Genomic DNA, 21,563 nt, shown 5'->3' with positions numbered 1-21,563 from the left:
CGTTTCTGGAGCACATCAGGCGGCTGAGCATCTGACCCGTCACCCCCTATGGAAAACGCGAATCCTCGTGGCGCGGCAATGGGCTCTCCACTGGCAAGAACACGCTGCTTTCCTGCTTGCCCAGCTTGATCTGGGCGTCCATCTGTCTGTCTGTCTTCCTACGGGAGCGGCTCTTTCTCCCTGCAGACTGGGAGCTAGAACATGTTTGCCCAGGTCCTGGTGGAGCTGCTGGGTCATTGTCCTTCCTGCTCAGGCTCCTGTTCCAGCTGCTTAGCAAGACGCCATCCTGGGTTTGCCTCAGGCAGCGGAGATGAATCGCCTTCTTTCCCTCAGGCTGAGATGAGTCGAGGGTCGGCCATGACACTAATGCCGCTTTAGGCTCCTGCAGAGGGGGACCCTTCCTTCCAGGAATTGCTTCCACACCTTCATCGCTGACGGGGAGAAGGCCAGCCATTGCAAGCACGAAGGCTGGACCCCAAACGAGAATTCTTTCATGGAAAATTGTGAAACAAATAGGAAAACATGACATCTGAAAAATTCACACCAAAGAACAGGGGAATGATTACAGGGACGAGGACCACCAGGAAGAAACGCACGACTGTTCACAGTGAGTACGAATTTGGATTTGCTAGTATTAGAACGGCTTCTTTCTTCTGCATACATTAATGTGCTTGTTTTTAAAAATAGACATTAATTAAAACAGATAATTAATATTGGTTGTAAACAAAAGAGTGATTATTTTTGGATTTGACTTTAATTAATGTATTGTGTTGCATTTTGTCTGCTTTTCTTTAACATGTTCTTTTCATTTATTTTTTATTTTTGGACCTAAATTTGGCATAAAAGTCAATATTTTTCTTGGCATTAGTATCTACTCTTTGCAAATCTGATATATATATATATATATATGTATTATTCTACTTTGCTTATATCCATTCTTCTGATTTTCTAGTTCAACCTGAAGAATAATTTGCCTCTCACCAGCATTTTGAAAACAAGTAGAAAACAAGTAGAAATCAGTTCAAAGTCTTAGGAAAGAATTATATTTGCAGACAACAACATATCATCCTCATACAGTATTTTAATGCACTGCTGCTCTAGTCTTTTTCTTTATTTCTTGCTATTTCATTCACAACTTCATTAAACACTTTCTTCCTTGCATTAATTCTGATTGACAAAAAGCTGCACATATTTAATCTACTCAACTCTGTGAGTCTGGGGATGAGAACACACCCAATAAACTGTCCCCACATAAGTGCGCCTCCAGGTGAGGTCCCCTCCAGCCCCCTTCATCCTTAACGTTCTTTTCCTTTTCTCCTTTTCCCTCCGTGGTTTCTTGGAGGTGCTCTTCTTCTCCCTATCTCTAAGATGGCCCTGCTGGACCAGCACTCAGCTCCTATGCCCTTGGGCCTCCTAGCATCAGCCTCCTCTCTTCCCACCAGGGTGCCCCCCCACATACACCTGTGTCGAATGTGCCCAGGAGACAGACACTGCAGCTGCCTGGAAATGCACAGCCTGTTCCCTGCTTCAGCATCATGGCAGTGTGGTGCTTCAGGACTAATGAGGGAGGTGGGCAGAGGAAGAGGGGTGCCATCTCTTGCAGGGATTAGATTTTAAAGAGGGCTTGAGATTTGGAAGCCACAGTGTGTCAGATTGCTCTCTTAAAGCCTGGGCACTGTCTGTAAGATCCATTTGTTGTTTCCTGGTTGAGAATCTTATAGTGAGTGGCCTCAGAGTGCACAAGCCCATTCTATAAATGACATTCAGGGCAGAGAGATGGTCCTAGGAAGGGCTGCAGTGTCAGACATGGAACCATCCAGGGTGTCCCTACACATAACCCACAGTACCATCTGGACTCCATTCCTATCCCCAGTGCTACCTCTGTGTCACTGTTTCTCTCAGTCACCTTTTCTTTGGTTGAACTGAGCGTAGTTCTGTCCATGATGTGTGTTCACAAATGCTGGGGCTCTGCCTGTGCACAACCAAGATTTGACAGGTAGTCTCTTGGGCATGGTACTGTCCAGCCTAGACCTGAAATGATTATTGCTGTAGTAGTGACCGCTTGGAATGCTTGCTAGTGGTCAGTGATGAGTATCGGTGATTCCAACCCCCTCCCCTGACCCTGCTTTAGCTGGCCATCTGACATTCCATTCCGCATACAAAGTTGGAACATTCTGTTTGTAACTCTCCAGTTTTAAAAGCATCTTTTCAAATATCAAAGTCTTGGCTCCCTTGGTTAAGTCATGCCCCCACCCTCCTTTAAAACACTGCTTTCAAATAATATTCTAGGAACACCCTTGGGCTGTTCAGTCATTCCAGTAATTCAAGCAGTGTTTTTGTGTACTTCCTCATTTGTTATGGATGCCACGCTTCCCTGTAGGCACAGATGCGTATTATATGCCTGTTTCCTGTGTATTATTGCATTTTCTCCTCTCTTCATTCACACACACACACACACACACACACTATGGTTTTTTTGTTGTGTGTGTTTTTCTTGATCTGACCTTTCCATTGGATAATAAACTCCTCATAGCCAAGATATGGCTCTGCTTCATCTCCAGTCCTTGGGGGACCCAGCTATGCATCTCAGGGTATCTATTTAAGAGCTTCAGACGCAAGCATTCTCCGCTGCCTAACTGGGAAGTAAAAGCCAGTGATCTCTGTTTTTCAGGTTCTGTTTCTCCATCTACAATCAAGCTGATGAAATTTCACGTATTTGGAAATGTTGTGAACCAGCTGAACATTCCAGAATTTGTAGCACGAGCCCACTGCATTTCGCAGAAAACCATCAGCCAAGGAAAGCGGTTGCATTCTGCCATGGCTCACTCTCCTAACAGAAAATACACACACACACAGAGAAAGAGTAATCAAAATTCACTTGAGCAGGACCCACCACACCAGGTGGAAATATACCTGTGTTCCAGTGACTGTCTTTTATTTACCTTTTCTAAAATTCTACTGGGAACACTTTATTTTTTTTTTGTCTTTTTTTCATATTTTTAAAAAATATCTCTGGAGCTTAAGCCCTAATTCTTTGTGACATTTGCTCTTCTTTTTTTTCATGACCATGGATAAACTACCGAAGAGAGTAAACTATGCTGCTGTGTGATGACTGGCAGCTACTTTTATATGAAGAAGTTCATGGTTCAGAATGGCATTCAGGTGGGGCAAAGCCAGGTGCTCAGCTTCTCTAATTAAACTGAATATACACTTCATTACATCTGGAAGTTACTTTCCCTTGGAGTCAAGATGATGCTAATGTAGAAAAATTGTCTGAGTTTATTTTATCTTGAAAACAAACATTGATTCAGTAAGATGCTCATTTATGCCAGAGGCCCAAACTGTCACTCATCCTAAGAAGAGATCTCAGTTTTCAGGTAGATGTGGCCTTGCTGTGACCCACTGCCTGCACCGAGTACTTCAGCATCTCAAGGAACTACCCTTAACACCAGGAATCCAAGAAGGAAATTATATGTATTTCCCTTTTCTTATTAACTCTGGGATGCAAAAATTGTACAACTTATTCATTTTTTGCCTGGCTAAATATAAAGAAAAAATTAAACCAAATGTATAATCAGGAAAAGTAAAACGATGTTCCTAAAAGTTAAATTGACAAAGGAAAGAAAATGGTAGGCCAGGAACCAAAAGCAAGATAACCCCCAAAATTGAGGGAGTGTATAACTGAAAACAGACTTGAACCGGCCCAGAAGTAGTTTGTATTGGATGAGGAGGATTGACATGGAGTGATCTCAGCAAGAGTTGTGTTTGTAGTTTTTCATGAAATGATCCTCCTGCTCCTGTAAGGCCAGATGATCTACAACTTGAGTCTTGTTATCTGTCCCTGCCCCATTAGAACACGCCTGGGCCATCACCTCATGTGTATACAGGTGCGGGGCTATGACACAGGCCTCTGAGTGGTTCCCAGAGGCTTTGCTGTAGTATGAAGACTAGCTGGACAGACACCTGTGGCACTGCCCTGTCCTCACGACTGGAGTTTGTTTTAGAACATAATGTTCAGGATGTTATTCAAGCTGGGCTCTGAAAAGAATCATTACACTGGAATATTTCTGGATAATGATGAATGATTTACTAACAATAAAGTATTTCAAAATTGGTGCCAAAGACTTACTGGGTGAAGGAAGTTGATGTTCTTTCCCCTTCATTTCCCCATCATTATCCCACTTCAGAGTGATGATGCTATTAGAGCACCTTAAGATTCACAGACAGTTGGATTGGTCAGATCAACGTTTCAAAAGTTGAGACAGTTTTTATGAAGAACAAAGTATTCTTTGCAGCCAAAGGGCTTGAAGTTCAAGTCCTTTCATTCACCAGCTGCGTGAGTCAGGCTTGTTATGATCCTCTCAGAGCCTTGGCGTCCTTGCCTGAGAAGAGGGTATGATGAGCCTGAAGTCTCCAAGCAAGTGTGTGAAGAGTAGCCCCAAAGTAGGTCCAGAAAAGTGTCCAAGGGCAGGAGGTTTCCAGTCTCATAGTTCCCTCCTCCTGCAGTCCCCCAAACCCCTCTTCAGAATGCTTTGTATATAAGAGCTGTGGGCTTTGGGTCAAAAGGAGGGCAAGAGTTCCCCTGAGCTTTTTTAAATTAGAAAACCCTTTTCCTCAAGTTTTTATCAAGCACAGAGAAATGTTCTCCTTTTTATAGCTGCCATCTCTAACTCCTAAGTAGAGAAATGTAACTGCTCTCATCCCCCCCACCCCCATCCCCCCCAAAAAAACCCCAAGACTTTTTGACCTTGCCAGATAATGGAGACAAAAAGTTCTTTTTCTATTATTTCTTTTTTTCAACTTAAATCACTTCTTTTCTTGACCACAAGTTCCTCATTCTCTTAATATCAGTTTAACCATTACAGGAATTTTAATAATAGTTCTCATAATTAGGTTTCCTGGAAGCCATTAAAAAATCTCACCTAAAGTTCTGTAAATTGCATTGAAAGTCTAATTCTGTGGTTATAACATATCGGGGGGGGGGGGGGTCAGTAATGCCCAAGTTGTCTTAAACAGAAATTTGCAGACATTGGTGTATCATTTGTGAAGTTCAGATGTAGGTTAAGGAGTCTAAGTTGTGCAAATTGATCTCCTGAGTTGGTGAGAGGCTGGGAGTTAGAAGGGCAGAGAGCACAGAGAACCTGATTGGTGCCATTTGCCAAGTTAGAGGCTGGAAATAGCCCTACTTCTAGAATATTCCAGAGGCCAGATTTGAGGGGTGGAGAAAAGGAAGATAGATGTTCAGGGTCCACAGGTCACCTTCCCCACAGCCTCCCACTCCTTGCATCTCTCAGTGCTCCTGTGACAGGCTTGTGGCAGGGTTGCTGAGGCCTCCCGTCAGCATCCAGGAAGCCAAGGCAGGGGCACCGAGGTGGCGGGAGGACAGCAGAGAGAGCTCTGCACATCTGGGAGGCAGAGCGAGGGTGCACTCCTGATCAGGAGGGCGCTTGGAATGGCCTTTTCTGAGCCCAGGGGAAAGAAGGCCTGGGTTCCTTTTTGGTGTTCTGATGCTCTTCCTCCTGGAAAAGCTGAGGTGACCTGATGTTGACCTGATGTTGGTGGCCTGTTTCCAGCACCTGTTGAGGTGAATGAATTATTACGCCCTGGGGCCCAAATCTGAGAGAGCAGTGAGAAGACCCATGAGCACCTGATGACCTGTCCTTCTCTCCCTCACTAGATGAATTCTCAGGCCTGGACACAGAAATGCCCACAGAAGAGGCCTACGTCGTTTACGATGAAGGTACAGGCTGATTCCCTAGACACATGGACACTTGCCTTCCCCATCCCATAATCTGGTTTTAATTTCCGTGATCTCCTTGGCAATTTCCCTCAGGGCCAGCCCTGGGAAGGTGGTTGCAGCCCCGACCCTTTCCAAGTGACCCCAAATGCCTATTTGATCTAAAGAAGAACAGCTTGCTTGATATGCAAATGCCCCTGCCAAATAAGTCCTCTGAGCCTCCTCTTCTCTCCCTTCAAATCCTCTTTCCCTTTAAGAAATTTTGGAGCTGCTGTGCCCAGCCTTCCCCCCTCACCTAAAACCCCGTGGTTTGACCTGTGTCGAGTCTTCTCTTCTGGCCTTTCTTTCTCTCACTTTCCTCTCCTTTCATTTCTTAATCACATCATGCTGTATATGTGTTGATTTCTTATCAAAGAACCTTTACAAGTGAGGGTAAGATTGAAAACACAAAATGCCTTGGACAGTACCTGAACAGTCTCTGGATAAATCACAACTAATGCCATAATTGTTCTTAGGCTTCTGGGATTGTCTCCTGGGTTGAGGAAGTTGTCTCTGCAGCTGAGAAGTTCAGGAAATCTGTCCCCACCCCATGCTGAACTTTGACATCTGGGCTCCGCGGGTTCTCATAATGGGTCTCACCTTGCATGTCATCGCCCATAGCCCCAGTGGTTTTAACTCAAAACTGTGTGTGAATAATGTCACCTCTGATGCTTTATTTATTCATAATAAAGTGTAAGGTAGTGACCAAATCCCACTACAATTTTCAAACAAACAAACAAACAAACAAAAAACTTAAAGGCTGTTAGAAAGCAAAGGAAAGGGGCTGGAGAGATAGCTCAGCTAGTAGAGCGCTTACCTTGCATGTGTAAGGACCTGGGTTCAATCCCCAGCACCACAAAAAAACCAAACAAACAAAAAGAAAGCAAAGGGAGACTCCTTAGCACCTTTGGAAGTACTAAGTGTCTTTCTTATTGACTGAGTAGGTGAAGTGTGGGGGAAGGGTTATATTTTCTTTTTTAAATATCAAAAGATTAGTTATCTGAATGGCATTAATCTCACCCTGCTCCCTGGAGGGGGAAGTCCATATGCAGAAGTCATATTTAAAAAAAATTCACATTTATCTTCTGATGTGGTATTTTATTGGCTCTAGCTGGAAAAGATGCAGGTGGGTGACAGCTGTGGGCAGGTAACAGGAGCGTGCCAAGCTGGTTGAATGAGTTACGGGGTCTCTCCAGCTCGGATACTAAAACCTCAGTTTTTTGGCCTATGTATTTTTTTCTTTTTCTTCCTCTGTTTTTATCTGAAGGTGATTTTCTCAGGAAATTGAAATGAGGAGAGAGGGTTTTTTAGTGGAAACAAATTATGTTTAAGCAGAGCAACCATTTTAGATGGCGTGCAGGTGCACAGGTGCACACACTCAGCATTTACAGTTGACAGCAAACAGTGCCCCTTACCGGAGGTGCCCAATTACAAAGCCTTCAAATCCTTTCAGATTATGAGATTGAGACCACAAAACCACCGGCAACCACCCAGCCCTCGGCCACCACCCAGCCCTCGGCCACCACCCAGCCCTCGACCACCGCTGCCATACCAAAGGTCATCCCAGAGGAAGGCCCCATCAGGTCCTTTCCTGAGGAAGAATTTGATGTGGCCGGACAGAAACGATTTGTTGGTAAATATAACTTCCTTAATCTGAGAAGCATGGTTTTTAACTTTTGCCCTTTGAAGAAGAGTGGAACTAATCTCTGGGCTTGGCCAAGTCAGTGCATTTTGAGAAGTTTTCCCGAAGCAAAGTTTCCACTGGGGTAACTTAGGGAGTCGGTTCTGTTTACATGCATGTGAATTTGCTTTCTGCAAAATTTAGAAGAGAAGAAGTGGGGGGAACAGTTGGGAGCCCAACTGAGAGGGTTTAGGAGGCTTCTCTGTGTAGACCAAGAGGGAGCAACACTTACAAATCACCAGGACCAGGGAGCATCACATATTTAAGGTAGTGGGACAAGATTTCCCACTAGGCCTTGTCTGCACATTATTTGTTTGTTCAATTCTTCCTGAAAGGTTGCAGCTCACTGAATGCAGCCACTGGCTTGATAATATCACAGAACCAAAGCTGTTTTTCTTATTTTCTATAATTTTCATTAGCCTTGAGGAGTTGGGATCTAGAAATTCCTTTTTTCTCTTCTTTCTCAGTAATTAAAACAATTTCAACGGGCAATTTTACGTTGCTAAGCTGTGTCTCATTCTCCTCCAAGTCTTCTTTTCCCATGCCCTTAATGAACTTCCCTGATGAGACAGTTGGATTAACATGTTGCTAAGTGGAGACAAGCAACAGCTTAAATTAATATCACACTTCCCTGTTTCCAAAACAAGTGCTCTGCCATGAGCAGAGAACATGCCTTGCCAGCCAAGATGTGGTGACCGGGTGTCTAAGTCGTGTGTACTTGAAGAGCGAGGACACCCATGTGAGGTAGCATTCCTGAGGCCAAGGCCAGTGCCGACTTTGCCCTGCAGTTCCATGGCAGAAAGGAACCTGCACTCAGGGCTGTTATCAGCTCTGCCTCAGAGATCTTCTGGAGACTGAAAGGCTGACTATTGTCTGGCTGTTTTCTCATGTCTGTACCTCTGTAAAGCAGAATAGCCCACTCCCTGACACTTCCTGGTGAGATCCACAGACAGGCCCAGAAGGCCCCAGGAGAGTGGAGGGAATGAACGGTGGTGAGTGAATGCTGGTTAACTGTAGGTGGCCCGACTCACATTTCTCCAAGTGTTTGGGCATAGAAATGGCAGAATGCCACAGGCTTGTATGACATTGAATTATGGCCTGGGGATCTTTCAAAATCATTTTGAGGTCATCGTCATCAATGCTGGTGGGGCAGTAGAGCCTTTGCAACCTCCAGACTGACAACTACAAGCCCCTGGGTCCATTAAGGACAGCGAGGGGTGTGCTTTTGAGTTTGGCTTCGGGACTGAGGGCTTGGAAGCCTCTGTCTGGCAGGAGAGATGGAGTTGGGTCTGATTCCATGGAGCAGACACTGCATTTCTGCTTCCAGAAAAAGCCTTCAGCAACCCAACCCGGTATCTCTGCTCTTTTCCAGCTCCTTATGTGACGTACCTGAGTAAAGATCCATCAGCCCCGTGCTCGCTGACTGATGCTCTGGATCATTTCCAAGTGGAGAGCCTGGATGAAATTATTCCAAACGACCTGAGGAAGAACGACCTGCCTCCTCGGCATGCACCCCGCAACATCACGGTGGTCGCCATGGAAGGCTGCCACTCTTTTGTCATCGTGGACTGGGACAAAGCCACCCCTGGAGATGTGGTAACAGGTGTGTCCTAGGCACATGCTCGGAGTGACACTGATTTATAGGTGGGAAATACAGACAGTAAGGGGTGCATAGATGAGTGGGCAGATGCACAGACGGATGTTTTCTTTCAATGCAATATAGGCCACAATGAAGCCTCGTGGGGTGGAACAGAGAACACTGGGTGGAAGTCAGAGTCCTGAGTCCTAGTGCTGGGTTGGTTTACGTGACCTGGAGCTAGCTGCTTTATCTCCCTGGATCTTGATTTTCTTACCTGCAAAGCATTATGTCTCCAAAATTCTATAATCCTGCAAATGGCCAGCAAGCTATTTGTGAGACCAGACCCTCCAATAAGGATGATGAAGATGCTGCTCCTAAAATGCAACTCTGCCTCTCACCCTCTTTCCATGCCTGCTGGCTTCTTCCAGATCATCTGGGGTGATTCCCAGTTCTTATGTGGGAACTGGGCAAGTTCTGAAAGCCTTTGAGATGTTCGTGAGTCCTGCCAAGAATACACTTGAAGATAAATCTTTTGAATTAAGTTCTTACAAATATAAAAATAATATTTCCCTTAACTATTTGTCTCCTTTGCACATGATGCCTCTGGGCCTGTGAGCCCAGAGGAGGAGGGCATTGGCATGCAGCTGTGTGTGCATCTTGGATGGGTGGAGGCGGTGCCAGAAGTTGAAGCTTGACATCTGTCACTCTTAGGCTAGTGTCTTTCACGTGATTCTAAATTTCTAATGCATTTTCTGTAGGTCATCAGTGTTATCTTTTGAAATGAGAAAAAAAAAATGTTCAAGAAAATCCAAAGAGCGATTTCTCTTGGGGGATGTGCCCAGGGGCCCAAAAGCCACAGTAAGGGACACAGGAGATAATGCCCCTGGAGATTTCTGCCAGGTGTAGCTGAAGGGTTGAGGGTGCAAGGAGGGTGCAGGGTTAAGAAGTTTGGGTGTAACTAATAGTGCTGTTCACTCCAGCGTGTGCTGAGACCATTTCTGTGAAGTAAAGCATTTTCCTAGCAGAAAGCAAATAAATCAACAGAAGGATGAGATTTTAGAATCAAAACACCCAGACAGTGATTTTATTAATTGAATATGGCTTTATGAATGGCAATTTTTTTAAGTAAGCAAGTAAACATACAGAAAAGATAATTGAAAAATCTTATTTTAAGCAATTTAGCTTTGACCTCTTGCTTACTTCAGGTAAACACTAGTGAGCTCTGAACCACTTGCTTCTAAGAATCATCGGTTGCAGGATGAGAGCATTGGCCACATCAAAGGTGCCACAAGGGCTCTTGTGGTGAAGAAGAGGCCTCAGGGAATTCCCAGCAAATGTCTCTGGGACTTGACCCAGACTGTATTCCTGAATTGCCCCATAGGGGCTGAGTCTCCTGTTGCCTTTGGCAGAAGAAGTCACTGTCACACATTCCACACTCCCCAAAGCTCCTGAGAGACTCAGTGTCCTCCCCTAACCTACTCCTAACCCCAAACGATGCCAGGGTGCCCCAGTTCTGATGGCTCATGATGTTAGCATAAGTGACAGAGCTGAAGTGTTTGTGGGGATCTGGGCACAGAGCAGTTTGGTGCCTGGCACCCCTGAACTATGGAGGGAAAACAGCTGGTCCCAGAAGGCTCACAGAGAGCAGGAGCCCTGCAGCAGTGAGCCCGGCACCGGCCCGTCCACCTGCAGAACAAAGAAGCCAAGCAGATGCCTACATAAGGCCCCCAAATACCCAGAGCATCCCATGACTGGGACCCGCTGCAGGGCTTCTGGACTCTCGTGGGGACGTGGGGTTAGGGGGCAGGGCTGATTTTCACTTTCCACCCTTGTTTCATAAGCAGCCGAGTCACTATGTAATAATGTGGCATCCAAACAAGAGGAAATCCCCAAGAGTCAACATGCCCACCGCCAGTCACTTCCCCAAGTCCCTTTCACAGGAATTGCTGTGTTAGGAGCCATTCCATGGAGATCCCAACATGATGACCTCAGCTTTTCAGGACCTGCTCATCAAACTTCTGTAACTGGTTTAGTCTAGAACAACAGAGAAATGAGGAGGTACACTGTGCTCAGCTGATATATTAGCAAAACCCTGAAGACTCAAAATAAAGACAGGAGGATCTGCAGGGACCAGAACCCCACAGGGGAAGCCAGAGATGAAGGCGAGCAAGCTCTGCTGACCCCTGTCAGAACCTAGTGTCTAAGGCACACACATGACTCTGGATCTACCCCTGGGAGGGTCACTCTTATATGTAAGACCCCTCCAAGCACCTGTGTCTTGACTTCACTCTCATCAGAGAAAGAGGGTGTTTTATGGAGAGAGCAGCAATGGTTCTCAGTCGGCTTTCCAGACAATCACAAAATACCTGAGATAATTACCTTACAAAGAGAAAAGTCTTGGTTCATGGTTTCGGTGTTTCCACTCCAAGATTAGGCGGACCACTGCTTTGGGCCTCTCCTGGGGTGTTGGATGGCAGTGGCAGAGAGTGCCTCACAGAACACACTGCTCACCCATGACCAGGAAGCCAGAGAGAGAAAGTCGGAAGGCTCCCTGCAGTCCAGAGTCTCTTGGCCACACACCCGCATCCAGCACTCATGCCTACATGCTTCATTTCGTGTGAAGGATGCTGTGCATGTCTCTACCAGGACATTTTAAAATGCTTTATGAGGTACTTCTTTGGTGGTTCTGGGGATTGAACCTGGGGCCTCACACAAGGTAGGCAAGGGCTCTATCACTGAGTTATATCCCTGGTGTCCCCTACTTTTCTTTAATTTTATTTTGTGGCAAGATCTTGCTACATTACTCAGGCTGGCCACAAACTTGCAATCCTCCTGCCTCAGCCTCCCAGGCAGCTGGGATGACAGGTGTGTGCCACTGCACCGGGGTGAGCTCACTACTTTCATCTCCTGCTTCTTTTTTCTTTGTGTAGTCAAGACTAGATGTGATTATTTCAAGAAGCTGAGGAAGGCCAGGGACTGGGAGAAAATAGAGAAGTATGGAGCCAGCAAGGCACAGGGAGGGCCTTCATTTTGCTGTTCCCGTCTGGATTCACCAGAAGGTGTCACAGTTATGTCCTGTCCTGACCCCAGCGTGGCTTGCTGTCCTCGAAGTTCCCCACAAAGCTGTATGGATCGCCTCCTCCCTGACACACCTCTGGTGTGACTTAGTTCCTCCATGCTCACCGGGTTCTTCCTGTCCCCATTCCCAGGGTACTTGGTCTACAGCGCATCCTATGAAGACTTCATCAGGAACAAGTGGTCCACTCAGGCTTCCTCTGTGACTCACTTGCCCATTGAGAACCTGAAGCCAAACACAAGGTATGATGTGTCAGCCACACAGAAGCAGAAAGGAGGTCCGTGCACAGGGTCACATGTGTCCTGTGGTTGAAAACAAAAAAGGAAATGGTTAATCATGATATTTTTATGACCGTATTGAATTCTGTGTTTCGTTCTCACTGAACGTCAATCAGTGCTTACCAGGGTGCCATATCTTTTTTCAGAAGTTACTGTGTATGTTGTAATTGTTAGGTTATTGGGTTTGTATTTTGTTCCCTATTTTCCTAAACACCACCTGCCATTAGAGAAAGAAAGGGTGTTCTGTGTGTCAAAGGGGAATCCAGTTTCTCTCAGTGTCGTGGCCTTAGGAGCACAACCCTCAGCTGACATCAGGTGGAGCAGCAATTGATAAATACTGTGGTTAACTTGTGCTCAGACTCTATGATGTAGAAGTTGAGACCATTCTAGGAAGAAGCATTGACATGAGTGAAGGTTACAAGGACCTCTTCATAAAACTGGGGGATGGCTGGAGCGTCAGAGCACCATTCTGGAAGCCCAAGTTTATAGCACCGAGGGAAATGGGCACAGTGGGTTGCCAGGGTACAAGGAGATTGGATAACCATTCATTTCCCTCTTATACTACCTGGTTTTGGTGGTCATGATCAACAGAACGCTTCTCTGGTGGGTGCACATGCATGAAGGAGCAAGCATGTGCTGTCAAGGGGTGATGTGCTGGTAAAGTAGCTATCTGGGAGGAAATACCCCTGGTTTATGCATCCTCCAATTTCTGTGGTGTAGACGCTCCTACCCTGGCCAACTTCCAGCTGTCAGGGGCCCTAAACAGTTAATGAGGGGCTCCCACAGGCTAGAACAAATGTCTAGGGCACAGCACAGCACTGCGGTGTGGAGCCAGTGGGTTTAACAAACTCAGACGGCATGAATGCAGATCTGGGCTCCCTCCCGTCGCTAACAGAGAGAAGACTGGAGCAAAACGCTCATAAACAGACCTGCGCTGCAGAGATTAGAAGCTGGACAATATCCATGGGCACTGAGAGGCTTCTGAACTAGCAGAGAACTTTCCTCAGGACATCTTAATGTGCCTTTTGGGCTCACTTGAACTGAGCTTCCATAAACCATGATGCATTTCAGGGTTTGGCAAGTAAAAACCAAGTAGTAAAGCAGAAAGCCGAAAAAGCACTTTTCTTGAACTTTCCCTGATAGTAACGAGAAATTGGTTAACTAGGGAAAACAAAACCAGCAGAGTTAGAGACAATGGGGTGAACATCTTTTTTATGGTGTGCAGAGTGACAGTGCTTATACGGCCCGGTCACCAAATCTGACACCGTCCAGATGTTTTGCCCCAGAGCCACTTGCCATGGAACTGCCCCCCCCCCCCCCCGGTCTCCGGGTCCCACTCAAGTCCAGTGTTGTTCACAACTCCTGCTGCCATACTGAAGTGGAGTTTTTAATGATGTCAGGAGGTGGTTACGGGGCATGATGGGTTATTCATTCTTTCAACAAGCATTTCCCAGAGTCCATGCATCAAGCTCTTCCTGTGTGTTTGCTTTGGGCGAGACCACCAAATTAGGAAGGCAGGAGCTTGGGGTGGGGTTAGGACGCTCATGACCCTCATGGACCTTCCAGTCCTGTCCTCGTGAACATCTAGTCTGGTGGGGAAGTCAGATTTTTTTCAACAACGAGCGTTGGTCTCAGGATGCCGTCAGGTGAGTTGAGGAGGCAGTCAGGTAAGCTTCCGCGCAGAAGGTAGATGTACAAAATAGGAAGCAGTTGAGCTGGAGAAAAAGTGAGTGGGTGAGGGCAATTGCTGAGGCAGCAGGAAGCCCCAAGGCAGTGTTCTGGGGAGAAGGGGAGGCTTGAGAGGAGGTGGAGCAGGGGGAGAAGAGGTTGCACAGACAGTGCAGGGCTCCCCATGCGGGTGCCCAGGACAGACTGCAGCCCTGCCTCTTCCCCTCCACCCCAGGTGCAGGTTCTTCGCTCCTGGGGTGGAGGGTGCTGGCGGGAGGCAGTACCCAGCTCACCCTCCACCACTTCCCTCAGAGCCTCTGGAGCAGCCGCTGATTTCTGCAGCTAGAGGGTGATGTGGCATGAGCACACTTATTGTCCCGCATCACACAAGCTGTGGCTCCGCGGAGTCGGGTGTGGTCCTGGTGTGCAACCCACTGAGAGACGTTGTCCCAGTCCCTGGGGAAACCTGCCTCCGAGTCACCATGGGAGAGACAAGAAGTTAGCCCCTCACAAGTGGAGCCAGATTCCACCTAGGAGGGTCGGTCAGTCAGCTTTTCATTGCAGTGATCCAAATGCCTGAGAAAAACAGCTTCAAGACAGGAAGCAGAGGGAGAAGAAGAAAGGGGGGAGGACAAGACACACCCTACCAGGTGCACCCTGTGACCTGTTCCTCCCTTGGGCCTGGCCGCCTATGTTTTCCACCACCTCCCAATAATGTCATCAAATCATGAATCCATCCATGTGGATTAATCCATTGAAGACATCAGAGCCCTCATGATCCAGTTACGTACTGGAAGCCCCACTCTGAACATTGCTGCACTGGGCACCAAGCCTTCAACACATGAGTCTTTGGGGACATGCCAAATCCAAACTATAACCGGGGGAAACATTTGATCCTTGTCTTTCTGAGTCTGGCTTGACATGATCTCCGGTTCCATCCACTTTCCTGCAAATGGTATGGTTCTGCTCTTTATGGCTCACTAATGCTCCATTGCTTACATATACCACATTTTCTTTATCCATTCATCTGTTGATGGACACTGAGGCTGACTCTACAACTTGGCTATTGTGAATTATGCCATAATAAACGTGGGGGTGCAGTGTCTCTGTAGCATGCTTACTTTAATTCCCTTGGGCATTTACCCAGGAGTGGTACAGCTGGATCACAAACTGTACTTCTATTTTTAGTTTCCTGAGGAACCTTCATACTGATTTCCATAGTGGCTGCACTGATTTACATTCCTATAAAAATATATATAAGGGTTCCTTTCCCCCAGAATCTTCACCAGCATTTATTGTGCTTTGTATTCTCGATGTAAGCCATTGTGACTGGCCATTAGAGAAGAGAGAGAGAGGAGCAAAGGGAAAGGAGGGTGGGGAAAGAGAGGGCCATGGTGTGGACATGATCAAAGCATATCATTTGCATGTAAAATATGCCACAGTGAAACCCGTTACTCTCTATAATTAAAATGCAATAGTAATAATAGAAGCCAGAGCCTCATCATCAGCTTTGGTTGTTTATAAACTGGATCTTGTTTTTGATTTGAAGTGACCACAATCTACTCTGTTGACTACACTCAGCCCCAGTTACTCTTTGGAGGCTGCATATTTTAAATCCCTTCTTACAGTACAAAGATTTGTCACCAGTGAGGCTATTCAAAAGAGGTGCCAAAACTTACATAAGAAGGAGAGGCTTGGGCTGCTTTTGTTGCTTGGATGAGGCAGAGACTATTATTTGGAGTATGAAATAAATATTTTAGTTGGTAGAAAAAGTTTAATGTGGTTTTCAAAAAATGGAAATTTTACTTTTCCCCCCAATTTCTTGTTGTTTTCCAGCTCAACATGTTTCCATTTACTTTGACTCAGTAGTGAAGTTCATATGGAAATGTCTTTGGACTTGGCACATGAGGGAGGGTAGACTTGGACAGCCCTTGGGTTTCAGTGGTAAAACAAAATTGATGTCAACAAGCGACAGTCCCCTAGCATGTTAGTTGTTCCTCCAGTTGCATGAGGAGCTTGGAACAGGGTATTAGGAGGGATCCAGCAAGGGCTTACAGAGTTATTCATCAGAAATGCTCCTTGTAGCTGCTGAACGTCTCTTTCCTTGTGTTTAATTCCTTTCTTTGAGGATAAAACAATCTGTGAAATTTGCCCAGGATCACTGATGTATGCCAAGCTTGAACTGCTGCAGGGTTCTGCCCTAAATCCTTTGGTGACTGCTGGATAGGGGTGTGCATGCTGGGAAGACACACTGCAGGGCGGATTGAGATTTTAGAAAAATATGTTCTTTTTTTAAAGAATTGAAATTTAGAAATGAATACACCTATATGAGTTGTGAATGACTTAAGAAGACTAATTTTACCAAATGGCTTTTCTCTGCTGGTTAGTCAAACCACAGGAAAATATGCACTTGTACTGTGAGGTGAGGGGCCGCCCTAAGTCTCTGCTGTCCCACCACACAGCAGGCAGGCTTGCTCTCGGGCAGCTGGCAGGTGTGACAGGCCTTGAATGTAAACAATATATCTTTCAAAACTTGAGTGCATTTGAGTTAGTACATGTGCTCTGTGTGCCTGACAAGATAAAGAATTTTGGAACACTTCAGAGTGACCTTCTTGCTGGCTAAAAGTCAGAGAAACAGACTTTCCAGGGTGCAGCTAGCCACCACTCGAAGAGATGTTTTATCCCTCTTTTTACCTATAAATGACAGTGAGTTGGGAGAGCCAGAGTGACACCTGGAATCCCAGAAGTGAAGATGTCACAGACATTAAGACATTAATGTCACAGACATTAAGTCCTGGAGCTGGTCTCCAGGACTTCTCGACCACTGCTTCTTATCTGCTAATCCTCTAAGAGTGACACTTCAATGCCTGGAGACTCAGTCTCCCCAAGATGAACTAGATGACACAGTTAGTGTATATTCCAAAATGAAGCTCCACCCTGCAGCAAAGCCTCTGTCTCTTCCTTTTCCACACCCATACCCCCTTCCTGGACTTGCTTCTCTTTCCTTGGGTGCAGAAACTCACAGCCGGGTCACTTGTAGCACCATCCGTTCCTGGCTCCAGAGCCACCCCAGCACTCCTCCTGCACCCCAGACATTGTTGTCTTGTTAGTTCTGACTTTTTGCCTCATGACCATTCTGTTCCAATTTGCCATGTGTTCACATTAACTGTATGATTTTAAAAAGCTATTAAACATGAGAAAGTTCAGAAAAAAAGACAAAGGTCACAAGTGATGTGGACATTCATAAAGATGGGACTTTCCAGGGAGTAGGAGCTCAGTAGTTTAGAATCTGCCTCATCATTCAAAAGTCAATTTCTCAAAAGATGTTTTCTTCCGATTTCAGGTACTACTTTAAAGTTCAAGCCAAAAATCCTCACGGCTATGGGCCCATCAGCCCTTCTGTCTCTTTTGTTACAGAATCAGGTATGGGCGACTTCATATTCTCATTTTACTTCTCTTGGAAATGAAATTAAAGATCTAGAACTATGATGACCACAGAGTAAAAAGTAAAGCAGTGAAACCCTTTTCCATTGGATGAGATCATACTGGATTTCCCTTTATAAAGTCAGCACTATTTTTTTTCCTGCTATTTTAAAATTTGGAATGAAACTAGAAGTCGTGTTCACTGGTTCTCTGGGGAGCACAAAAGTTGATTTCCAATGAAAGGAAGAAAAAAATCTAGTTTTCAACCAGGTGGGGAAGATAAGTTTGAATCCATGTGTATAAAATGTAGTTTCAGAGTTGTTGTTGTTGTTGTTGTTGTTGTTGTTTTTGTGTGTGTGTGTGTGAGTAGCTGACAAGTGTCTATGCCAGTTGGTCTGAGAGTTGCTTCTCCAGTTAGCCAAGACCCTAAGACCCAGGGTCCCCTCTAAGATCTAAGATGTCTGTTCTTAATATTAAGAGTTAATTAAGGTATAATTAAGGTATTATTCAGTTTCATCAACAATATCACTTTGGAGCATAACCTCACATTTTGGGATGCTAGTGGGCAAAGTTCTCAGGTCTTTCAATAAATGTTCCTGTGGCCTACAGTCTGAGGCCACGCGTGCAGGGATGGCCCACAGTGACCATTCTTGGGTTAGTGACTTCCTTTTTCCATGTGGGAAGCCAAGCTAGAGTTCAGACCAAGCCAGGCTGAGCCAGCTCTGACCCACATCTTCTGGCTGCCATTTGGTTAGATTATTTCCTATGCGTTACTTGATTCCAGAAAATCTGTCTTTAAAAGATATTTTAAGCGTAATGATTTAAAATCTACTGGATTAAAATATGTGGACAAAATGATCTTTTATGAGAATATGCTTTATGTTGGAAATGTAGGCAAAAGACCTCAAAAGCGTTTTCACTTATTTCACATAGGAAATGTGTTTGCTAATGTAGGGAATGTATACGTGTTCACGCTGCATTTCCTAAAATCAAAGTGGGCCTTTGGGATCAGAATGAATGCAATCAGGTGGATCACGAAAACAATTCAAATCCAAGAAGCTCAGGTCTGAAATGTATCTGAAAGTAGAAAGTGACCTGCTGGGAATGCTATTTCCAGGACTCTAACTAAAGTAACTTTTGAAGGTCCATTCTCTTCTGTCCTCTCTACCCAGCAAAGCTGTGGCCTATCCTTTGTGGCCCTCAAGGGCAGGTGAAGATGAAGGCCTCACCCCAACCTTGAGCCCCAATCTCTGGGGATAGACCTAGGAACCCCATTTCAGTGAGCTCCTGGGAGACCCTAACACACTTGGAGTTTTGAATTATTTGCTCTGGTCATCTTCATTTTATTCAATCTCTATATTTGGGTCTCTTCTTCATTTTGTGCTACCCTACTGAAAATGGTCAGGTTACAACAGGAACATACAAGTAGGTGACGTATGGTATTTGCTGAACATAGTATCCACGAGGTCAGGTGTTGTTGCTGGTGTTCCATATAGTTCCCTATCTTGTCCCAGAATATGTGAGACTTTTGCTATCAGACTGTTGAAACTGAGGAGCTCAAGAGCAGGAGAGCAAAACAAGCCCTTTCCCTTTAAGCTAGGTATGTCAATCTATTTGGTATACAACAGATGATGGCAGAATGAATAGTTTGTACAACGTACAGCACGGGGGAGACTTGGGCATGCCATATTCTTGTGCTGACAGTAGAGGCGGGTTCCGTGAATGTACACATGTGTTGTCATCCATAGGCTGCATCTGCTAAGAGAGCAACTTACTGCATGATAATTTTTTAATAATAAAAAGAATGGTCTGTATCTATCTAATCCATGGCTAGACTTTTTTCAAAGCAGAATTCCTTAAAAGGCAAATTTCATATTCTCTTAAATGGAACTAATTGGACTAAGGCATAGATGGGTTTTATGAAGAGCATTACTGGGGTGTAATGGCATACAGTAAGCTGCACACAATTAAGCGGTGCTCCTTAATAAGTTCTGAGTTATATTCATACGCACGAAGTCCTCACTACTGTGATGATGATGAGCATGTCCATCACTCCCAACAATTGCCCCTGCTCGGGGGGGGGGTACAGCCTCCCACCCTGCCCTCTCACACACAGTATGCGGTTCTTTGGCTTCTTTTTTTCACCATTAGTCATTTTGAGATTCATCCATATCACTGTGTGTATAAGTAGTTCATTCTCTTCTATTACTGATCAGTATCTTATTGTACAGCTAAGCCATGACTTGTTTATGCAATTCCATTAACTGTTGATGATCATTGGGGTTATTTCTATTTTCTGACTCTTGCAAAGATACTATAAACATTCATGTACAAATGTTTGTAAGAATATGTATTTTTAACTTCTTTTGGATAAATGCTTATGAATGGAATGGATAGGCTAGATAGTAGGTATATGTGTACTTTGTTTTAAAAAATACATATATCAAACTGTTTCCAAAGGTAGAGAATGCCATGAGGTCAGGTGTCCATTGTTGGAGTTCCACATAGTTCCCTCTACCTTGTCTCAGGGTATTTGAGACTTTTCTACCAGACTTTTGAAACCAAGTATTGAATTATTTTGTAGGCATTCCAATATCAAAACATTATTTTCAGAGACCCACAACTTTTATGTAAATAAAAGGACAGTTAACTAGAAAAGAGTATTTCTGAAAAGGGAATAATTAGAAAATAAAAAACTAAGGGAAAACTTTGGCATATAATAAGTAACATTTATTTTTTTCTGTATGCCAGTTTGGTTAGCTCTTTCAATTACAATAAATCTTTAAACATTTACACGATTGTGAAACGTGATACAAAGTCAATTATTTCTTTTTCATTCTACAGATAATCCTCTACTTGTTGTGAGGCCACCAGGTAAGTCTCTCTTTCCGAGGATCTTAACCCTATGGTCATCATATTCCCTAATGTGAGATTGCTGTGATCCCTCACAAAGAGAAACGCTGGACCACTTTTGCATTTTAATAATTTTCTGACAACTTCCATCTATCCTTGATCCAGGTCTATGGAAAAGATTGACTTGGAAATGTTTTAAATATGCCAAAACAGTCAATGTATATGAGAAATCATGGAGGAGTAGTCAATATCTATAAAAAAAGATACTCTATTTACACCAGCCCTGGGAATATTGTAGAATGCCAAAAAGATACATACCATGAAGTTTTTCAAACAAACCAAGAAAGCCCTGTTATTAAAGTTCAAGCAGGAGGAGTAGGAGTCAATGCTGAGCGACTTGGGGAAGGATGGTGAGCCCCACAGGATCAAAACGGCCATTGCAGCCAATTTTCCTTGAGGCATAGTCTACCTTTAATTCTGAGAATTTATTGAAATAAAAATACCTTAAATAAATATGATCAGGTAAAAGAACCCCCCAGTTGTACTTTAGTACTTAAAAAGAAGAGGAAAATCCAAAAGGGTGCTTGTTGGGAGGCGGGAAAACCTTACTCAGAGAAGCCTTGAGGAAGGAAGGGCCCAGTGCATAAGTCCACTTTCCGGATACTCTGCAAGAATAAATGCTGCAAGCTCCCATCACTTAGAGGGTGTACTCTGTGTTGTCAAGGTGGTGAGCCCATCTGGATCCCGTTTGCTTTCAAACATGACCCTGGCTACACCGACTGCCATGGCCGGCAGTACGTGAAGCGGACGTGGTATAGAAAGTTTGTGGGAGTCGTGCTCTGCAATTCGCTGCGGTATAAGATCTATCTCAGTGACAACCTGAAAGGTAGGTCTTTGAGCATGGCTGGCCCTGGCAGGCATGCAGTTTTGATCTTCCCAGGTACTAACTTGACCCAACAGGTGTATGGGCATGTGTTGGGGGCTGGACCCTTGTGACCACACACCCCCTGCCAGGCTCTAATACAACCAGTGCTGTAGGTTCCACTCTGGGGTCGCTAGATTTTCCAGTGGCATGCAAAAACATATTTTTGAAAATCTACTACACTTGAGGAATGAAGTCCAAAATTCTCTAAAAAATTTTATAAAGCCTATTTTTGTTTGCTATTAATTGGATAATGATAAATGAGGATAAACTGGAAGAATTGAGGAAAGTCCACCTTCCAGGCTCT

At 44.8% G+C, this 21,563-nt stretch overlaps 1 protein-coding gene and 1 long non-coding RNA gene across 8 annotated transcripts in view; one reads left to right on the top strand and one right to left on the bottom strand.

Moving 5' to 3' along the window:
- Positions 1-21,563, top strand: part of Fndc1 (fibronectin type III domain containing 1) — a 112,818-nt gene that overhangs the window by 87,490 nt on the left and 3,765 nt on the right. For all 7 annotated transcript variants that reach the window (XM_046449338.2, XM_046449333.2, XM_046449335.2 and 4 more), the window contains 7 exons: positions 5,678-5,740; positions 7,230-7,409; positions 8,830-9,060; positions 12,246-12,354; positions 17,402-17,481; positions 20,326-20,355; positions 21,059-21,220. In XM_046449338.2, the coding sequence (XP_046305294.2) occupies positions 5,678-5,740; positions 7,230-7,409; positions 8,830-9,060; positions 12,246-12,354; positions 17,402-17,481; positions 20,326-20,355; positions 21,059-21,220 (855 nt within the window). The remainder of the gene's footprint in view (positions 1-5,677; positions 5,741-7,229; positions 7,410-8,829; positions 9,061-12,245; positions 12,355-17,401; positions 17,482-20,325; positions 20,356-21,058; positions 21,221-21,563) is intronic.
- Positions 12,279-21,563, bottom strand: part of LOC131424364 (uncharacterized) — a 57,829-nt gene continuing 48,544 nt past the window's right edge. Inside the window, exon 3 of the long non-coding RNA XR_009227239.1 lies at positions 12,279-12,414. This is a non-coding gene — a long non-coding RNA (uncharacterized LOC131424364). The remainder of the gene's footprint in view (positions 12,415-21,563) is intronic.

Source organism: Marmota monax, unplaced genomic scaffold (assembly GCF_021218885.2).
Source record: "Marmota monax isolate L192 unplaced genomic scaffold, Marmota_monax_Labrador192_F-V1.1 WCK01_AAM20220418_F8-fsc00083, whole genome shotgun sequence".
NCBI classification, from domain to species: domain Eukaryota; kingdom Metazoa; phylum Chordata; class Mammalia; order Rodentia; family Sciuridae; genus Marmota; species Marmota monax.
Note: the sequence above shows the minus strand (reverse complement) of the source record. Positions and strands in the feature narration are given on the sequence as shown.